The sequence below is a fragment of the Piliocolobus tephrosceles genome, chromosome 8, assembly GCF_002776525.5.
Source record: "Piliocolobus tephrosceles isolate RC106 chromosome 8, ASM277652v3, whole genome shotgun sequence".
NCBI classification, from domain to species: Eukaryota; Metazoa; Chordata; class Mammalia; order Primates; family Cercopithecidae; genus Piliocolobus; species Piliocolobus tephrosceles.
In genome coordinates this window covers 139,618,193-139,637,562 of record NC_045441.1, presented here as the reverse complement: position 1 = coordinate 139,637,562, position 19,370 = coordinate 139,618,193, and the positions used below count along the sequence as shown (strand labels likewise).

At 48.5% G+C, this 19,370-nt stretch overlaps 1 protein-coding gene across 1 annotated transcript; it reads left to right on the top strand.

Annotated features, from left to right (window-relative positions):
- Positions 1-2,506: 2,506 nt before the first annotated feature.
- Positions 2,507-18,376, top strand: LOC111551475 (ATP-binding cassette sub-family F member 2). Its single transcript, XM_023225418.1, has 15 exons — positions 2,507-2,721; positions 3,384-3,583; positions 4,928-5,140; positions 5,809-5,991; positions 6,074-6,245; positions 7,320-7,415; positions 8,236-8,338; positions 10,700-10,795; positions 10,986-11,105; positions 11,194-11,283; positions 11,656-11,766; positions 13,808-13,870; positions 14,105-14,233; positions 14,766-14,969; positions 15,665-18,376. Exons 2-15 carry the CDS (start codon positions 3,427-3,429, stop codon positions 15,800-15,802), a joined length of 1,875 nt encoding a protein of 624 aa, XP_023081186.1. The 5' UTR covers positions 2,507-2,721; positions 3,384-3,426; the 3' UTR covers positions 15,803-18,376.
- Positions 18,377-19,370: the final 994 nt, after the last annotated feature.

Genomic DNA, 19,370 nt, shown 5'->3' with positions numbered 1-19,370 from the left:
GGGTGGGCAGGGGGAGGGATGGTGGCTCACACCTGTAATACCAGCATTTCAGGAGGTTGAGGAAGGAGGATGTCTTGAGCCCATGAGTTTGAGCCCAGCCTGGGCAACATAGGAAGACACGATCTCTATAAAAAATTTTAAAATTGTAGCCAGGTGCAGTGGCTTATGCCTGGGATTGTAATCCCAGCACTTTGGGAGGCCAAAGTGGGCAGATCGTTTGAACCCAGGAGTTCCAGACCAGCCTGGGCAACATGGCAAAACCTCATCTCTGAAAGAAAAAAAAAAACACAAAAATTAGCCAGGCATGGTGGTACTTGTCTGTAGTCCCAGCTACTTGGGAGGCCAACATGGGAGGATCGCTTGAGCCCAGGAGGTCGAGGTTGCAGTGAGCCATGATCACACCACTGTACTCCAGTCTAGGCAACAGAGCTGCCCAGAGCTGCTTGTCACCTTAGTTTCCTAATCTGTAAAATGGTAATAATACTCACCTCACAGTTTGTTGGCGGTGGGGTGGGGAGGTTAATGTGATGGCATAAATGAAAAAGCATAATAAATATTGTTCTCTGTAAACCACATTTTTAAACGAGGCTGGGAAAGGAGAAGCCTATTTCTCCCAGGTGGCAAAGGCACTTGAATCTGTGTTTTTTGTTGTGTTTTGTTTTTTGAGACAGGGTCTTGCTCTGTCACCCAGGTTGGAGTGCTGTGGTACGATCTCGGCTTGCTGCAACCTCAACCTTCTGGGTAGCTGGAACCACAGGTGTATGCTACCACACCTGGCTAATTTTTTTTTTTTTTTTTTTAATAGAATAGGGCTTTGCCATGTTGCCAAGGCTGGTCTTGAACTCCTGAGCTCAAAACATCCACCTACCTCCGCCTCCCAAAGTGCTGGGAATACAGTCACGAGCCACCACGCCTGGCCAAATGAGTGCTTTTTATGTGATCCACAGTCATAACTCCTTTGCTTCATACAGAAGGGCTTTGCAGTCATTTAACTGTATTCTTTTTGTAACTATCATTCCCATTTTACAGAGGAGAACATGTACTTTGCCCAAGGCCACACAATGAAGCGTAGAACTGGGGTTATGCTCTTAATTATGCAATGTCAAGTGAGGTCTCCACCTAGGTACCCCAGCAACACACAAAAGTCACTTCTTTTAGGGCACTTAATGTCATGGTCTCAAGTTCTGTTTTTGTTGTTGTTGTTTTGTTTTTTTCTTCTTTTTTTAGAGACAGGGTCTAGCTCTGTCACCCATTCTGGAGTGTAGTGGTGTGATTATAGTTCACTGCAGCCTTGAACTCCTGGGCTCAAATGATCCTCCCACCACGGCCTTCCAAAGCGCTTGGATTACAGGTGTGAGTCACCACACCCAGCTTGTTTACTTTTCACATGTTCCTTCTGCATTATGAGCTCCTTGAGGGCAGGGAGTGACTTTGCACCATTGCAACTCCAGCACACATATCTGAGCCTGACAGATAGTAGGCACTTCGTTGGTGGAGGATATTCTAGGAAAATATATGTTCAAAGGCATGCAGGTGTAAAATAGCATGGTTAACCTCCGAACTATTTAAGTAGGTAACTTCTACAGAAGTATTTGAGTTTGAGAAGAAAAACTAGTTCTCACTTTTTGAGTCACGGACTGTGGACGAAAAGGTGCCGCATTTGGAGAATATGCTCACGGGGAGCAATAGCTTCCTTTGCTTCCCCAAGTATCACTGATGGTGAGGCTCCTGCTGCACAGGAGCCTGGAGAAGTAACAAAGATCACAAAGGGCCTGCCTCGTACTTGAGGCTAAACATTTGGAGTTTACAATGTAGGTAAGGTGAAGTCCGTGAGAGACTGTATTTATTTTTAAACCATCCAGCCCAAAATGTCATGTGAGAGATTTTAAACAGTGAGACTCAAAGGGAAAGTAAGGGGCCCGGAGCATGGCTAACCAATAACAAAACGAATCTCGGCCAAAGGACCTTTTTATCTCAGGGCTCTTTCCACGAAACTTGCATGGCTTCAGTGGAAACCTAACAATTCTGGAGTGGGTAGGCTAAGCGGCCGAGGTTCCAAAACAACGTCTGGCACCTTCTAAAAGTTTAACAATGAACCAGCCTCTAAAATTACGGTTTCATGAAATCAAGGCGCTTTCTTTCGTGAAAGAATTCCGTTGGCAACATCTTAGCAGGGATGCCCCGCTTTCCGGGACCCCTGCCCAGCGTCCCCTTCATTTCAGTCCTTCTCCGCTCACCTCCCATTGTTTCGACCTACTCCCGCTGAGGCAAGCTGGGAGGTGTAGTTGCACGCCCTGCTGCCTGAGTCGGTTAGGTAGCTCTAAAAACTCGTAACTCCACAACAGCTCAATCGATTTTCGAGAGGTGGGGTAAAGCCTGGAAGGCTCAGCCGGCTTATCCGGCGAGCAACCTGGGATTTGCAGTTTCCAGCGCCCGAAGTGTGCCCGCTAGCAGAGAGCTCTTGGACTCTAATCCCGCCCCTTCCCCGAGCCTCGCGCATCCTGATGGCGTCACGTGGCCCCGCGAGGTCTCTGGGATACATGGTAGTCCTGAAGCCGGGTCTCACTCTTGGCCGCTGCAACTTGAGGACTACACTTCCCAGGAGGCAGCGCGGCGGCGCGCCGAGAACCACCCGAGGTCGTGATTGGCTGGTGAGCCGGCCGCACGCGGAGGAGCCTAAGGAGCAGCTCTGTTGCGACAGAGGCCGAGCAGCAAGGCCCAGTGAGTTAGGGGAAGGGGCGCTGTAGGGAGAGGGTGCCTGCAGGTGATGTGGAAGGAGGATTAGAAGAGGAAGGAGGAACGGGGTTTGGATGGAGGTTTCTGCGAGGGGGAAGATAGAGCTCAGGGAGAGAATCTCACGGGCGGGGTGGGGGAGTACCCCAGGGTGACGAGCGTGGAGACTCGGAGGGGACTCACGCGGGCGAGGACGAGTGCGTCCCGGCAAGAGGCTGGGTTCTGCGGCCGGGTGATGTGGAGAGGGACGACCGAGAAGAGGCCCGAGACGGACGGGAGAAGGAAGCCCGGAAAGTGAGGCGGCCAGCTGAGTGCGGAGCGCCAAGTTGTAGGGAAACCAGAGACGGGGACCTCCGCTGAGGGACAGAACCTGGTTCCCAGCCGGAGGCCCTGAAAGAAGGAGCGTTTCCAAAGTGAGGCAGTTCGTGGGGGACTGGTGCCTGTGGAAAAAGATGTTAAGATTAGAAGAGCGGCTGAGAATCGGCTTTGATTTGAGAGACCCTGACCAAGTTGGGAGAGACGAGGCAGGGGCAGGCCAGGGCATCAGAGGCTGGATATTGACAGGAAGATTCCTGAGAGGGATGGAGCAGGGCCCAGGCATTCTTACTAGTAAGTTTAGAGTTTGGGGGTGTCTGTTTGCCTTCCTTCAGGCACCCTGAAAGAACAGTTAACCTACCCCTGTGGGTCATCATCATGCCCTCCGACCTAGCCAAGAAGAAGGCAGCCAAAAAGAAGGAGGCTGCCAAAGCTCGACAGCGGCCCAGAAAAGGACATGAAGAAAATGGAGATGCTGTCACAGAACCACAGGTGGCAGAGGAGAAGAATGAGGCCAATGGCAGAGAGACCACAGGTGAATTGAGGGAGGGGTGAGTTGGGAATGGTTGCTAAGACTTAAGGCATGCCCCAGCCAGAGTCGGAATCTTGATGCTGGGGGCAGTGGAGAATGTATCTGGTGTCATGCAACTTTTCATGATGAATCAAATCAGTAGAGTTGGAATTTGTGCCACCCTATCATTGAGCGAGGAAGCCGAAGACAAGGTTCTCACATACTCAGTGGCAAGCAGAAGTGGGAGTTGCTGAGCTGTCTTGCTGCTCTATCAGACTGTGAGGAGGGGCTAGGTTCCCTGCCCCTTTCTCAGTTTCCATTTCTATGCATGGTGGCCGATGTGCCAGGTTCTGTGCTACATTATACGCTTGTCCTCACAGGGCTAGTGGCTCTCCCTACAAGAGAGTAACTTATGGGTTGTTTCATGGGGTTTTTCCTGGGAGAGAGCTCCCTTTCTGTTATTTATATTTTGGGAAATATTTATTATTTCTCAAGTGTGAGACATGGTGCTATACACTGAGGCACTACAGTCTTCCTTCCAAAAACTTACCATCTAGACGGGGAAACATGGCAATATGCGGTAAAGACTATTCCAGGCCCTTGGCAGTCCAATCCCAGCCCTCTTCCCTGCCCCCTGCAAACTCCCTAAACAGCCTTCTGCTCCATGCAGACTATTTTTTATCCCTTGAATAGTCACCACATCTCTGTTCTTTCACACACTGAATTCTAATACCATCATGTTTTTGCTAGCTACATTTGACATTTCTGTCAAGGCCTAGCTCAGGATAGTGAAGCGTCTCTCAGTCAAACCTGACCTCAATATTTCCATTCTCTATACGCTTTTGCTTTCTTTTAGTGTTACTTACCTTTTTATGTTGTATCTCCTGTTTCTTTGTCTAAATTGTGTCATCTTTGAGTGCAAGGACTAGATCTTGGGTTTTTTTATGAACTTCTTCTCAGATAGACACTAAGTAAATGTTTGAAGAGGAAACGAGAATTAGTTGTGCAAATTGTAACAGGCATTCAGAAAAGGGGGAGTTAGAAAGCGATTAGAAGGAGCAATAAAGTCAGGCTGTGGGGAAGTTTTATTCCTGGCCACAGTAGTGGAGGACAGAAGTTATGAATGATGGGAGTAAGTAAACAGATATGAAGGGACAAAACAAGGGCAAGAGAGGTTATAATTAAAAGGACGGGTGTCAAAACGAGCAGGGTGTCAGGGCAGCTCTGTGTCAGTGTGCACTCTGTGAAGCTTGGGAAACATCTGAGTCTGCTCAGCAGGATGGGAACCCAGTCCTTCAGGATGTTCCTCTTTGTGGAGAGCTGAGTCTGTCTCACAGCCATCTTCCCAAACTGCTTTTCTATCCCCAGAAATAGATTTGCTGACCAAGGAGCTAGAGGACTTTGAGATGAAGAAAGCTGCTGCTCGAGCTGTCACTGGCGTCCTGGCCTCTCACCCCAACAGTACAGATGTTCACATTATCAACCTCTCACTCACCTTCCATGGTCAAGAGCTGCTCAGTGACACCAAACTGGAATTAAACTCAGGCCGTCGTTATGGCCTCATTGGTTTAAATGGAATTGGTGAGGCCCTTGGAAGGGGAAGTGGGAGGTATCTCTCCTTGGCTCATCTGTCACTCACAAGTATTTATTAGCACCAACTGTGTTCAGAGCAAAGCGTTTAGAATGTGGGTGGGAGACCAGATACGTCCAGGGGAAAGGAACTAGCAGTGCAGAGCAGTATGTGGTATGTACAGGTTGAGTATCCCTTATCTGAAATGCTTGGAACCAGAAGTGTTTTGGATCTTGGAATATTTGCATTATACTTACCGGCTGAGCATCCCTAATCCAAAAACCTGAAATCCTCCCATGAGCATTTCCTTTAAGCGTCATGTCAGCTCTGAAAAGGTTTTGGATTTTGGAGCATTTTGGATTTTCGGATTAGGGTGCGTCCACCCTGTACCACATGAGTAGTTACAGACAGCAGGTGCTGGAGAAGTTGGTCAGGGGCGTGTGAAGCTGTGGTAAATGAAAAAAGCTTCAGAGAAGGGGTGCGGCAAGAATTGGAGGAAAGTTAGAAAGGAATCCCAAGAATGGGGGCTGGGAAGGTTTGAACGAATAAAGGGAAGAAAGGTCCTCAAAAAAAAAAAAAAATTGGATGAGGTCCCAGTCTGGCTGGGGTGGAAGAGCTAGTGGTGAAGAGGAATAGGGGAAGCTCAGTGTACCAAGCGTCTGCTTCTCTCCTATCTCAGGAAAGTCCATGCTGCTCTCCGCTATTGGGAAACGTGAAGTGCCCATCCCTGAGCACATTGACATCTACCATCTGACTCGAGAGATGCCCCCTAGTGACAAGACACCCTTGCAGTGTGTGATGGAAGTTGACACAGAGCGGGCCATGCTGGAGAGGGAGGCAGAGCGGCTGGCTCATGAGGATGGTAGGGCTCCAGACCTGGGCATGGGGGTGGGCGTCCTCCCAGAAAGGCCCCCAGGAGCCTCATGGCCATACCCTGTCCACAGCGGAGTGTGAGAAACTCATGGAGCTCTACGAGCGCCTGGAGGAGCTGGATGCTGACAAGGCAGAGATGAGGGCCTCGCGGATCTTACATGGACTGGGTTTCACACCTGCCATGCAGCGCAAGAAGCTAAAAGACTTCAGTGGGGGCTGGAGGATGAGGGTTGCCCTTGCCAGGTGAGTCCCTCCCTCCTTCCTTACCGCCATAACTCCCCCATCTCTCCAGAGCTCAGTGTTCACTCCAGTGGAACTGTTTGGAACAGGAGTCATCGGTAAGTGTCAAAATAGACATGGACATCTGCAGTGTAGAGGGGGTTGTTGTGTATGGGTTAGAGAGCGAGCTTCCTGGCTGAAGTGGTAGAGTGACTCAGTTTTCTTTTGGATTCCCAGCACCCAGCACAGAGTTTAGAGATCCTAAGGGTAGTCCTAGGTAAAACGGTAGGGTAGGTCTGTTTCTGTCCTCCCACCAGGATTCCCTTTCCACCTTTTTTGTGCTGTACTCCTGCTAATTCCAGCTGTAAAGATAAAATGTTAGACGGCGATTATGATAGCTATCATTCTTACTCTGTTGTGGCCTGGACTCTAAGTGAGCTTCTATAGATGAGCATTCCCCCAATAATGCCCCCTGAGTCACTAAACAGGTAATTCCTTGCCCCATCATTCTCTGTGAAGGGAATTTATAAGACTTGATATACTGCTCTAGAAAGTTGCCTGCGTGTGCCTTAGAACATGAGCACAGTGGCTCCACGTGCTAGCAAGGATTAGCTGTCTCTGGTTCACCCAAGGAGCTTTTAAAAACACAGATTTCTGGTTTGGGAACCAGAACTTTAGAGGAACCAGAGCTTTAGAGTCTATCCCTTGCTAGACTCTGGCCACCCCACCAGATAGGTCTATCTTCAGACCTTCAGATAGGTCTAATTTGTTTTAGCAGTTTATTTCCTCTGTATCTTTTTGTCGCCTCTATAGTACCCAACTTCAGTGCACAAGGCTTATCAACTCATAGAGACTTCTACAGCCTTGCCTCAAAGTGTCCTTATATGTTTCTGAGTCCCGTATTCTACTCTTTAGTCTCTCCTCTTTGACTCTTGTTTCTGTCCTACTTCTTTTCCCTCTGAAGTATAGAGCCTAAAATTGATTTCAAGACTCAAGCCAGGAGCCTACTCAGAATTGCATGTAGCAGGCAAGTTGGTCCCTCCTGTGTCACATCCATTATAATTCTGAGGTGCTTCTGTCTCCTTTACTGTCCTTCAGAGCCCTCTTTATTCGGCCTTTCATGCTGCTCCTGGATGAGCCCACCAACCACCTGGACCTAGATGCTTGTGTGTGGTTGGAAGAAGAACTAAAAACGTAAGAGGGTAGAATGGGGGATGTGAGTGGGCCGGTCCCAAAGCGGGGAATCTAGAAAATGGATGCCTAGAAACTACACTGCTGTTAGAGCGGTGAGAAAGGAACTGAAGGAAGGCCGGAGTTCGCTTGCTTGGACAAGCAATGAGCACCTTTAGGGCTGTTTAGGGCTGGCCGTTTTGTTTGATTGTTTTTCTTTAGTTTGAAATTTATGAGCATTAAAAAAAAAAAAAATCCTTGTTGATTTTTTCCATATTTCAAATTCAAGATCTTAAAGACATTTTTTTTTTCTTAATTGTATAAAGCAAAAAAAGGAGGTCTTCCATCTAAGATCATGAAGCAATGACAAAGGAAAATACAGCCAATATGGTCATGGTCCTACGGCTAAAGAACTGAATAAGCTGGAATACTGTACCAATTTTAAAAGAAGGCTTTTAGTGGTACAGTGACTTAGTACCTTCTTTCAAAAAGTAAAGCATTTTGTTTTTTATTGTGTCTTCCCACCCACAGTTTTGGATACATTCGTGGGTGTATTTGTGTACATACACATTTCTGTTTACTAGCACTGTGGCTACTGTCTCCACTCCATTCTGTTGAAAATTAGAACAGAAGATTGAGGAAACTCAGGCTGTCTCGCCACACTGAAAGATGTCCCTTAGAGTTAGATTGTTAAGTGGTGGCTTAGGTGCTTGCTGACAACCAGGAATTGGACAACACATCTAAAAGGTGCTTAGGAATAAGGATGGGGCTGACTCTCAGTTCACCTGTTGTCAGCTAGCTCCCATGGTTGAGCTCTTCACTGATTGGTTCTTTGGCTTTGCAGTTTTAAGCGCATCTTGGTCCTCGTCTCCCATTCCCAGGATTTTCTGAATGGTGTCTGTACCAACATCATTCACATGCACAACAAGAAACTGAAGTATTATACGGTGAGTGGGCCTTGGCTTCTTTCTGGTAATCTCTGTGCTTACCAAATCTCTGAAATTCTCTTTAAAAAAAAAATAAGAATGCCAGTGTGGTGACTCATGCCTATAATCCCAGCACTTTGGGAGGCTGAGGTGGGTGGGTCACTTGAGGTCAGGAGTTCGAGACTAGCCTGGCCAACATGGTGAAACCCTATCTCTACTAAAAATACAAAAAAATTAGTCAGGTATAGTGGTAGGTGCCTGTAGTCCCAGCTACTTGGGAAGCTAAGGCAGGAGAATCACTTGAACCCTGGAGGTGGAGGTTGCAGTGAGCTGAGATCACGCCACTGTACTCCAGCCTGGGTGACAGAGCGAGACTCCGTCTCAAAAAAAGAAAAGGATATGGACAAGGAGTCCTGCCACCTGTTTTATTTTAATCCCAAAGTCATTGTGTCCAGGCCATAGGCCATGGATTGGCAGCCTGTGCACATGGTGTATGTCTGCCTTGTGGCAAAGAAGTTGACTTTTCACGGTGCTCAGGCAGGCCCTGCTGCCATCTGCCTTGCCTTTTTGTTTCTGGAGACAGAATCTCATTCCGTCACCCAGGCTGGCACGATCTCAGCTCACTGCAACCTCTACCTTCTGAATCCAAGCGATTCTTGTACCTCAGCGTTCCGAGTAGCTGGGACTACAGGCATGCGCCCCCACGCCTGGCTAGTTTTTGTATTTTTAGTAGAGACAGGGTTTTGCCATATTGGCCAGGCTGGTCTTAAACTCCTGACCTCAGGTGATCTGCCCACCTCGGCCTCCCAAAGTGCTGGAATAACAGGCATGACCCACTGCACCAGGCCTCTCTCTGCCTTCTTGAATGCCGTCTTAACTCTGCTTCACTGGAGTTAACACATTTACCCCATCTTCCATGACCGCAGGAGGATGGGGATCAGGATCTCAACAGCCCACTGTTGTGCCTTGCTTTTTCATTTTATATTTCAAAAAGCATATAAGAAATTAACAATTGATGTCCTCTTCATTCATAGTCATAGGAGTATTAGTTTTTAACATAGCCTTTCAGACACTTCACGTATACTTGCATGCATTTGTAGAAAAGTTCATATATACATATCTTTTTATACAATTGCAGCATTTTTTTTTTGGTGTTCTTGAGACCGAGTCTTGTTCCGTTGCCAGGCTGGACTGCAGTGGAGCAATCTGGGCTCACTGCAACCTCCGCCTCCCAGGTTCAAGGGATTTTCCTGCCTCGGCCTCCTGAGTAGCTGGGACTACAGGTGCGCGCTGCCATGCCCAGCTAATTTTTGTATTTTTAGTAGAGACGGGGTTTCACCATATTGGCCAGGATGGTCTCGCTCTCTTGACCTCGTGATCCACCTGCCTCAGCCTCCCAAAGTGCTGGGATTACAGGCGTGAGCCACTGCGCCCGGCCTCTTTTTTCCTGAGATGGGGTCTGTCTTTGTCTCCCAGGCTGGAGTCCAGTGGCATGATACTGGCTCACTGCAACCTCTGCCTCTCAGGTTCAAGTGATCCTCCCACCTCAGCCTTGCAAGTAACTGGGACCACAGGCACATGCCACCATACCTGGCTAATTTTTATATTTTTAGTAGAGGCAGGGTTTCGCCATGTTGACCAGGCTGCTCCCAAACTCCTGGCCTCAAGTCCACCCACCTCAGCCTCCCAAAGTGTTGGGATTGCAGGCGTGAGCCACTGCAACTGGCCACAGTTACAATTTTAATAATCATTCTGTAGGTTGCTTTTTAAATTTAGTATATTTTGGACCGCTTTCCATGTGAGTATATATAAATCAACCACTATCTTCAGTGACTGCACAGTATTTCGTTATGTGTTTATCCTGTAACGTGTTAGGCCCTTTCTGATTGATATTTAGCTTGAGTCCAGTTTTTATTTGCAGATAGAAGCCATGGTAGTCCACTCATGCGGGGTTTGTCAGCTTCTAAATCTGACTGGTCTGTTTTCCCCTCTGGAGACAGCTCTTGTAGTCTTTTGTGGGGCTTCAGCCTGTAGGGGCTGGGAGAGGAATGGGAGGTGGTATTGGAAGGCTCTCAGTCTCATGACGTCTCTATGACCATGATTTTCAGAGCTACTCCCATTGCCACAGGTGTCTTTCTGGCTAACCTAAGGATTTGTGCTGGAGCCTGACCCTGGCTGGGCTGAGCAAGGGGCATAGAATTGAAAAGACTCTTATTTGAGGTTAGGATATGCTTCTGTAATGCACTTCCTCTCTTCTTACTGCACAGCCTTAGAGCCAGGGCCGAGTCAGTGCCATCCCTCATCCCCCTAAACTCTGAATGAGAATCCAGGATTGAAACCCAGGTTAAAGCTGCCCGCCTTACTTGGCACATTTCCATGCAGGGTAATTATGATCAGTATGTGAAGACGCGGCTAGAGCTGGAGGAGAACCAGATGAAGAGGTTTCACTGGGAGCAAGATCAGATTGCACACATGAAGGTAGGGAGACTGCAGAGTCAGGCTCATGGCTTCCTGTCCAAAACAAGCAGGGGGCTTGGATGAGGGCATTTGGACAAATTGGGGTGATGGGGGAGGTTGGGAAGAAGTTACGATCACCATTTTTGCCCTAGATTGAAGATGAATTGTTGAGCGCCTGCACGTACTCCAAGCTCCCTTTGGTCTCTTTTAGAACTACATTGCGAGGTTTGGTCATGGCAGTGCCAAGCTGGCCCGGCAGGCCCAGAGCAAGGAGAAGACGCTACAGAAAATGATGGCATCAGGACTGACAGAGAGGGTCGTGAGCGACAAGGTGGGGTGTGATTGGGTGGGGTTGTGTGGCCTAAGGTGAGATGGATAAGAAGGGAGCCAACTTGATACATGCCCTCTTTTCTGCCTAGACACTGTCATTTTATTTCCCACCATGTGGCAAGATCCCTCCACCTGTCATTATGGTGCAAAATGTGAGCTTCAAGTATACAAAAGATGGGGTAAGTTCAGGGCAGGGCATGGGTGGCTGGGGTGTATCTTACAGGGTAAGTGGCAGCTCATGGGAGCCGCTCTTGTCCTGTGCTGACCACACCTGCTAGCCCACGCGCTCTGGGGAATTTTCAGGTGTGGCAGCTGGGATGCCTTCATCCAAGGCTGCTCACAGGCCCTTCTTTGTGTATATGGAAAGAAGACTACTCAGCTGGGTTGGTGGGCGGAGGCAGTGGGGGAGGCGGGGTCTACTATGAGTGCTTGCTCCCACTACTCTTCCTTCCTCCTCTCTTGGTGACTGGGGAGTCAGCGGGCTTGGTCTGCCGGTCGGAGCAAATTTTTACTCTAGCCTTGTGTCCGTATCTCTCTCATCCCTACCTCAGCCTTGCATCTACAATAATCTAGAATTTGGAATTGACCTTGACACACGAGTGGCTCTGGTAGGGCCCAATGGAGCAGGGAAGTCAACTCTTCTGAAGCTGCTAACTGGAGAGGTACAGTGCCAAGGTGGGCGTGGATCCTTCTAAGATTAGGCCTTGCGATGGCTAAGGAAGAGGGAAGTGATGCAGCGGCTACTACTTGGGGAGGGCCTGAGTAGCCTGGTGGTGAGTGAGCCATCTGCAGGGGCAGGGCAGCAGACAGGAGAGGGGGAATGTCTGGTTGGATGGTGCTGAGGCTGGGGGCTGTTTTCCTGGGAGAGGGATGTAGGGAGGAGTCTTTTATAGTGTGTGTGTGTGAATACGTGTATTTGAGCACATTTCTATTTTTTTTTGACACGGAGTCTCACTCTTGCCCAGGCTAGAGTGCAATGGTGCGATCTGAGCTCATTGCAACCCCCATCCCCCGGGTTCAAGCAATTCTCCTGCCTCAGCCTCCCAAGTAGCTGGGATTACAGGCATGCACCACAGCTAATTTTTTTGTGTTTTAGTAGAGATGAGGTTTCACCATGTTCATCAGGCTGGTCTTGAACTCCTGACCTCATGATCTGCCTGCCTTGGCCTCCCAAAGTGCTGGGATTTCAGGCATGAGCCACCATGCCTGGCCCATGTTTCTATTTTCAATCAGAGCATTTAGAATACAAGGACATCTGTGCGTTTTAGAGATGCTGCAGATTCTCAAGTAATGTCATTTCATTAATATTGATGAAAAATAGAAATGATTCCCAGCTGGGACCACTGTCTTTGTGGAGTTTGCACTTTCCCCTTAACGTCTACATGGGTTTTCCCCGGTACTTCAGTTTCTTCCTGCATCCCAAAGCTGCGCCTGTCAGGTTACTTGGCATGTCTCAGTGGTTCCAGTCTGAATGAGTGTGGGTGTGTGTGAGCGCACCTATAATGGAATGGCGTCCTCTTCAGGGCTGGTTCTTGCCTTGTTCCCCGGGTTGTGGGATGGGCTCCGGCTGCCCATGATCCTAAACTTGAATTAGCAGGTTGGAAAATGATAGCATGAATGAGTATAAATTATTGTAAAAGAAAAATTGATAAAGTTTATGATAATCATACAAATGCACTCAGCAAACCAGCCACATTCATGATTATTTTTGAACTGTGTGGTGACAGGAGGTGCTCCTTACGATTTTCCCTTTGCAAACATTTATTCCTTGGTTTAACCCACCACTCTTACAATTGCCATCACTCACTGATTCACCAAAAATTGGGTAAATAACTTACCTCATTTCTATTAATCTTTCTTAAGTGTATGTATAGCTCACATGTATTTTAATGTTGAATATTAGAAGTGACTGGGTCTTTTGGCCAGGCGCCGTGGCTCACACCTATAATCCCAGCGCTTTGGGAGGCCGAGGCCAGATCACTTGAGATCAGGAGTTTGAGACAAGCCTGGCCAACATGGTGAAACCCCGTCTTTACTAAAAATGCAAAAAAATTAGCCAGGCATGGTGGCAGGTGTCTGTAATCCCAGTTACTCTAGAATCTCTTGAGCCTGGGACAGAGAGGTTGCAGTGAGCTGAGATCGCGCCACTGCACTCCAGCCTGGGTGACAGAGTGAGACTCCCTCTTAAAAAAAAGAATCTTTGAATCTTTATTTAGAAGTTTGGGGATCTTTTTTTGTGAGCAAAAATGCTACAGGAACCTAATTTTTGTTTATATCAGTTAGCCTGTGGCAAAATTAGTTTTGTTATATGTGGTTTCACTTAAAATGAAACTATTAAATAGGTTCTGTGTCTAAGAACCTATCGATGACAGTGACAACTTTGAGGACTTAACTGTTTTTAATTTTAGAAAATGTATGTTGCACCTACATCCAAGTCCTTTGTTATACAGCATAGTGCATTCTGCAGTAGACATTTCATAACTACTTAAATTGTATCTTTGCCTCTTGAGAACATCTGCTTCAGTACATCTTCCTAAATATTTTTAGAGTGGCCAGAATAGCAGTGTGTGAGTTGGTGATGTATTCTTTTTAGGAAGTTGAGTCTTGTTCAGTGTGAACATGTGTGTGTTTGCCTGCTCTGCCTGTGTCTTTAACTGGGCTTCCTTTGTTTCGCGTTTAACGTTTCTACTTGTTTCTTCCTAGTTACTGCCCACAGATGGCATGATCCGAAAACACTCTCATGTCAAGATAGGGCGTTACCATCAGGTACAGGCCTGGGGTTGGGATCCGGGGAATTGCCCAGGGTGTAGGAAAGGGCTGTATGTGGCCGAGTTCCAGCCAGCCGCCCCCACCCCCTGGCAGGAATTCCAGCCTAGGTGGCTCCTACCTGCTTCTTGAACCCAGAACAGGTGCCTGAGATAGAAATAGGAAGTTACCTAGTAGGGTTCTTTTTGAAGCGGGATGCCAGTCACACCCGGGTGGCTTCCATTTTTCCTGTAGCATTTACAAGAGCAGCTGGACTTAGATCTCTCGCCTTTGGAGTACATGATGAAGTGCTACCCAGAGATCAAGGAGAAGGAAGAAATGAGGAAGATCATTGGGCGATACGGTCTTACTGGGAAACAACAGGTCAGTAAAGGAGGGTGTGGTGAGGATGCCAGATAACTGGGAGACTGTGACTGGGTGGGCCAAGGGACACTGTCCTGGCAGGCTAGGTTTGGAAGCTGTCCAAACCAGAGTCTCCTCCCTTTGATTCCCCTAAGAACCTACTACCTTTTCTTTACTCTAGGTTGTTATGTAATGGAGCATTTTGAGGGGGCAAGGATAGCGTGCCAGTCTCTGACATGCCCTTGTGCCATAGTGCTTGAGGGCAAAGGAACTTGCAGTCTAGAAAACAAATTTCTGGATTCAGATCTGGAAGGATCCAGTTCATTAAGATTTAATTGTCAAGAGAGCAAGAGGTATGGGCTTAGTAATGGCAAGGGCTTCAGGTTTCCAGACGAGTCTCTTTCAGGCCTCAAGAGACTAGTGGGTCTCTCTGAGCCTCACTTTTTGTAAAATGGCGATGCTAATGGAGGAGTCAAGGAGAAACGAGGGAGAGATGAGCTGTGCTGGTTGGTGGGATAATGCCAAGTTATATGTAGGTCATGGTTCTATTCAGGTGAGCCCAATCCGGAACTTGTCAGATGGGCAGAAGTGCCGAGTGTGTCTGGCCTGGCTGGCCTGGCAGAACCCCCACATGCTCTTCCTGGACGAACCCACCAATCACCTGGATATCGAGACCATCGACGCCCTGGCAGATGCCATCAATGAGTTTGAGGGTGGTATGATGCTGGTCAGCCATGACTTCAGACTCATTCAGCAGGTGAGTCCCTGGCCAGGGGGTGATGCACAGCAGAGAGCTTCTAGAGGGTTGGGTAGGGTAGTCATGGCATGTGGAGGGTGCATCATACCCGCCTACTTAATTAAGAGAACGGGCTCAGAGCGTAGACACAAGTAGCGAGGACCAGTTCTTATGCCTCTTTGGGGCTACTTAGAATGCCTTAACTGAAACACTTCATTTCTTCAGTAGCTATCTGGAGATGTCAACCAACCTAGCATTTTGGGCCCAAATGGGAAAGAGAGTTGGGTAGAAAACCGGGTGCTTTTACTACTGTCCCAAGATTCTTCAGTCCAAAAATAGTGTTCTAAGAAGGATTTTGATTAGACAGAGAACTACCACAGTCCTTGGAGAAAAAGTTGTTGCTCATTCCTCTGAAGCTCTGGAGAAGATGGGAGGTGGAGAAAAGAAGGCTGAGAGTGAAACCTCTGAATAGATCTAGGCCCTGCCAGGGAGCTGACAATAGGAGTGACACAGCAGTTCCTGGCTTGGAAGGCTCCAAACCTGATTATGGTACCCTTGGGTGAGAACATCCCAGATAACTTAGAAGTAGTGAGACAGTGAGTTGGATATGGGTTTGGAGGGTGGAGTTTTCTTCCTAGATGCCCCTCAGGATAGTCTGCTGGGCAGAGGCAGGGACAGTGACTAGCCCAGGATTAAGTCTAGTTTTTGCTCTCTAGGTTGCACAGGAAATTTGGGTCTGTGAGAAGCAGACAATCACCAAGTGGCCTGGAGACATCCTGGCTTACAAGGAGCACCTCAAGTCCAAGCTGGTGGATGAGGAGCCCCAGCTCACCAAGAGGACCCACAACGTGTGAGCCCTCTACCTGGGCTCGGGTCAGGAGCTCCATCTGGGAACTAACAGCTGCTACCCTGACCAGCCGCTCAGGACAGGACCCTGGGGCTACACTCCTGCATTGCTGCAATACTGCTCCCCCAGCCTCTCCCCTGCCCCTCAACCTGCCTTAGCTGCACTCTCTTATCTACAGCTGGACAGTACCTGTCTGTTTCCTGTCCTCCTTCCAGTTACGTCTGTCCATGTCTGGACTCGGCTGGCCGTTCCCTCCAGCCCCTTGCTGGTTACTTACTCTGAGTGTGATGCAGTCAGAGGCACCAGCGGGTTAGCCCAAGGGCCCAAGCCCTGGATTTGGCCCGCGGAGGAGCTTAGGATCCTCGTTTTCTGGGTTTTGGTGATGTTGGAGGAGTACCCCCCAGCCCACCGCCCCGATTCCTTTTTGCTTCTGGTTTGGAGCTCTGGACCAGGACCTTCGTCCTGGTCAGTTTTTAAATAATTATTTAACAGTGTAACTTTTAGACCTGCGTGACATCTACAAAGCGCCCAATAAAGAAAGAGGAAGCCACGGTCCCTACCTTCCTTCTCGGGTCTCTGGGGCCTTCTCCCTGCAGTGCCAACATGCACTGCCCTCGGCAGGAGCTGGATCCAGCGTCAGTGTGTGGATGAGAACTGAAGACCAGTCCGTAGGAGCTGGAAGAACGTTCTCCCTTTACTGCTGATTTGAAATTGTACCTTTTCTCAGGCCTGTGATTCACAGACTTTAACATGAATCAGAATCACCTGGAGCACTCATGCGATCAGATTGCCAGATCTCGCCTCAGGGTTTCTGGTTCAGTAGGTTTTGGGGGAGACCAAGAACGTGAACATTTCTAACAAGTTTCCAGGTGATGCTGTTGTTGCTGGTCCAGGGGCTGTATTTGGAGAACCACTGTCCAGGAGCATGGTTTTCCGACTGTGATCTGAGGTTCTGCCCCAACTGCATAGGAGTTGGGCTGCTTGTTAAAAATGCAGGCCAGGTGCAGTGGCTCACACCTGTAATTCCAGCGCTTTGGGAGGCTGAGGCAGGTGGATCACTTGAGCTCAGGAGTTCAAGACCAGCCTGGGAAACATGACGAAACCCATCTTTACACACCTGGAATCCCACCTGCTCAGGTGGCTGGAGTGGATGGATTGCTTGAGCCCGGGAGGCGGAGGTTGCAGTGAGCTGAGATTGCACCACTGCATTCCAGCCTGGGTGACAGAGCAAAACCCCGTCTCAAAAAAATGCAGACTGGCCAGGCACAGTGGCTCACACCTGTATTCCGACTGCAAGCTTATCACCTTGGGAGGCCAATGTAGGAGGATCAATTGAGCCCAGAAGTTCAAGACCAGCCTGGGCAAAGTAGGGAGACCCCATCTCTACAAATAATAATAAAACGAACCGGGCATGGTACCATGTGCCTGTGTTCCCAGCTGCTCTGGAAAGAGGAGGCTCACTTGAGCCCAGGAGGTTGAGGCTGCAGTGAGCAGAGAACATGCCACTACACTCCAGCCTGAGGACAGACCGAGACACTGTCTCAAAAAATAAAGATTGCTGAGCATCAGACCTATTGATTAATCACGTTTGGTAGAAAGAGAAGTGCAGAGATGGCCCCGAGTTTGCATTTTCACACCAACGTCTGTGAACTTCTCTTCCTATTGGGATACAGGGAAGTTTGTATTTTTACCTGTCCACAGCCATAGTTTTCATCATCACTATTGAATTCACTTCCCCAGGGCTCTGCATACCTTGTCTGGGTCTTTTGAACTTCAGTAGCACCTCACCAGTGGCCATCCTTCCTGGTATGGATTCATCACTCTGCCTCTGAAATCAGCAGCCATCCCTATGGGAAGACACAGCCATGGTTTTTCAGTACTCATTATAATACAGCCAGGACTGGCGGGAGCAACTGTCCCAGATGGTGTTTAAACCCCTTAGGAGCTCATGGTCTTGTTGGAAAGCCAGTAAGACAGAACCATACAGGACACAAATTAGATGCTAAATTGTGATTTAGATAGGAGACAGAGGTATTCAAATAGGAGGGAAATTTCTTGTGAGTAGCTGCCCAGAGAGATGGAATTGGTGTACTCTCACTTGGAAAATGAGTAGGGTCTTCTCAGATGGCCACGAGGTCCAGGAACTGCCCTGGGCAACAGGGACAAGAGCCTCCCGTGAGACACTGCAGCAGAGACAGACGGGAGTCCTCTACCACTGACCCCAGAGAGTACTGGCTTGACTGCTTTATGCCTTAAGTGGGACCTGGAGCAAAATGGCCCAAGTTAGTCTGTCCTGAGTGTCCAGAGCCTTGGTTCAGGGGAGAAGGGCATCTGGAGAGTGGGCTGCTGGGATAATGGGAACAGGCAGGGACAGAGTCCCTGCTCCTTCAGCCAAGGAAGTGCTGGCTATTGCTAAGAATCTAGGTAGTCTCGTGATCTCCAGTCTCCATGCTAGGACACGAGGTCTTCAGAACCTGGAGGAATGGAAATAGTCTAGTCAGCTTACTTGTCGAGAAAAATGTCAACCTTGGTAATTTAAAGAATGCTTTAAAAGTCCACAAAATACATATTTCTAAAATTAGTGGTGCCTTGTTTTGGATTGAGAAATGCCCTGTTAGTTCTCTTAAGCCTTAGCACGTAGGGTGTGACCGGCCATTCAGAGCTGGGTGGAGAGGTAAGTTGATTGAGGGGTTGCTCGCGTTAACACAGCCAGCAGGTGATGCTGGTGTTTGGAACCCTTCCCCCGCCTCTTGATTTGAAACATCCTCTTTCTGCCCAAGCCCCAATATGTTTCATATTGCTCCAGGTTTCTTTAATCATAGCATTCAAGGGCCTGAAATATTTGTTCCCCCATAGGTGCTAGTGAGACAATTGACTTTCCATTTTGCAATGGCCTTTTCTTCCTTTACTGCTAACTCCCAAGACCCCACGTCTGCTTTTCTGGTGAGCACCTATTGCTTTTCTGCTTCTCGCCGCCTCCAGTGGTCTTCCTCCCTGTCAGCCTCTTCACCACCTGGGGGGCTTCTGCTCTCTGCATCTAGTCCAGGCTCAGGCATTGTGCTCATCTTCTGCCTTCAGTCCAAGCCTCGTTATACTCTGCTCACACTGATTCCACTCTACCTTTCACACCATTTCTTTCTCTCTCATTCTTCCCAATTAAAGAATACATCCTACAAAGATCCATCCTACAATGGGCATATGAAGGGTATCCTTCATATACCCATTTGTGCCAATAAGCGGCCTGTAGCTACTCAAGCCCTCCTCACCATGGGTACCACCACTTTTAGCCCCTTCACCCTTCTCTGGTGGTTTGATGTGAACCAGTCTTGTCTCTTCAGCTCCACTGGGGCCCAGTGGGGGAGGGAACCTGCATTCCTTTTGGAGTCCCCAGCACTCTGAGCTGCGCTGGCACCTGTGTGCTCCGTGATTACAGGCTGGTGGGCTGGAGTTGGCCTGAACTTTTAACAAGTGCGTAAATACACTGGGAGATGGTTGGGTGGGGGAGGGGACTTGGTGAAGGGTTTCTTAATTCGGAGGGATTACTTGCCGGAGAGGAAGGAACAATTAGTCTCTTT

What these genes read in the sequence shown, in the direction of transcription:
- LOC111551475 (XM_023225418.1), top strand. Translation starts at nt 3,427, where the DNA reads ATGCCCTCCGACCTAGCCAAGAAGAAGGCAGCCAAAAAGAAGGAGGCT. An exon ending in ATCAGATTGCACACATGAAG is followed by an intron (nt 10,796 to 10,985) that starts GTAGGGAGACTG and finishes GGTCTCTTTTAG; the next exon opens with AACTACATTGCGAGGTTTGG. An exon ending in AGAGGGTCGTGAGCGACAAG is followed by an intron (nt 11,106 to 11,193) that starts GTGGGGTGTGAT and finishes TTTTCTGCCTAG; the next exon opens with ACACTGTCATTTTATTTCCC.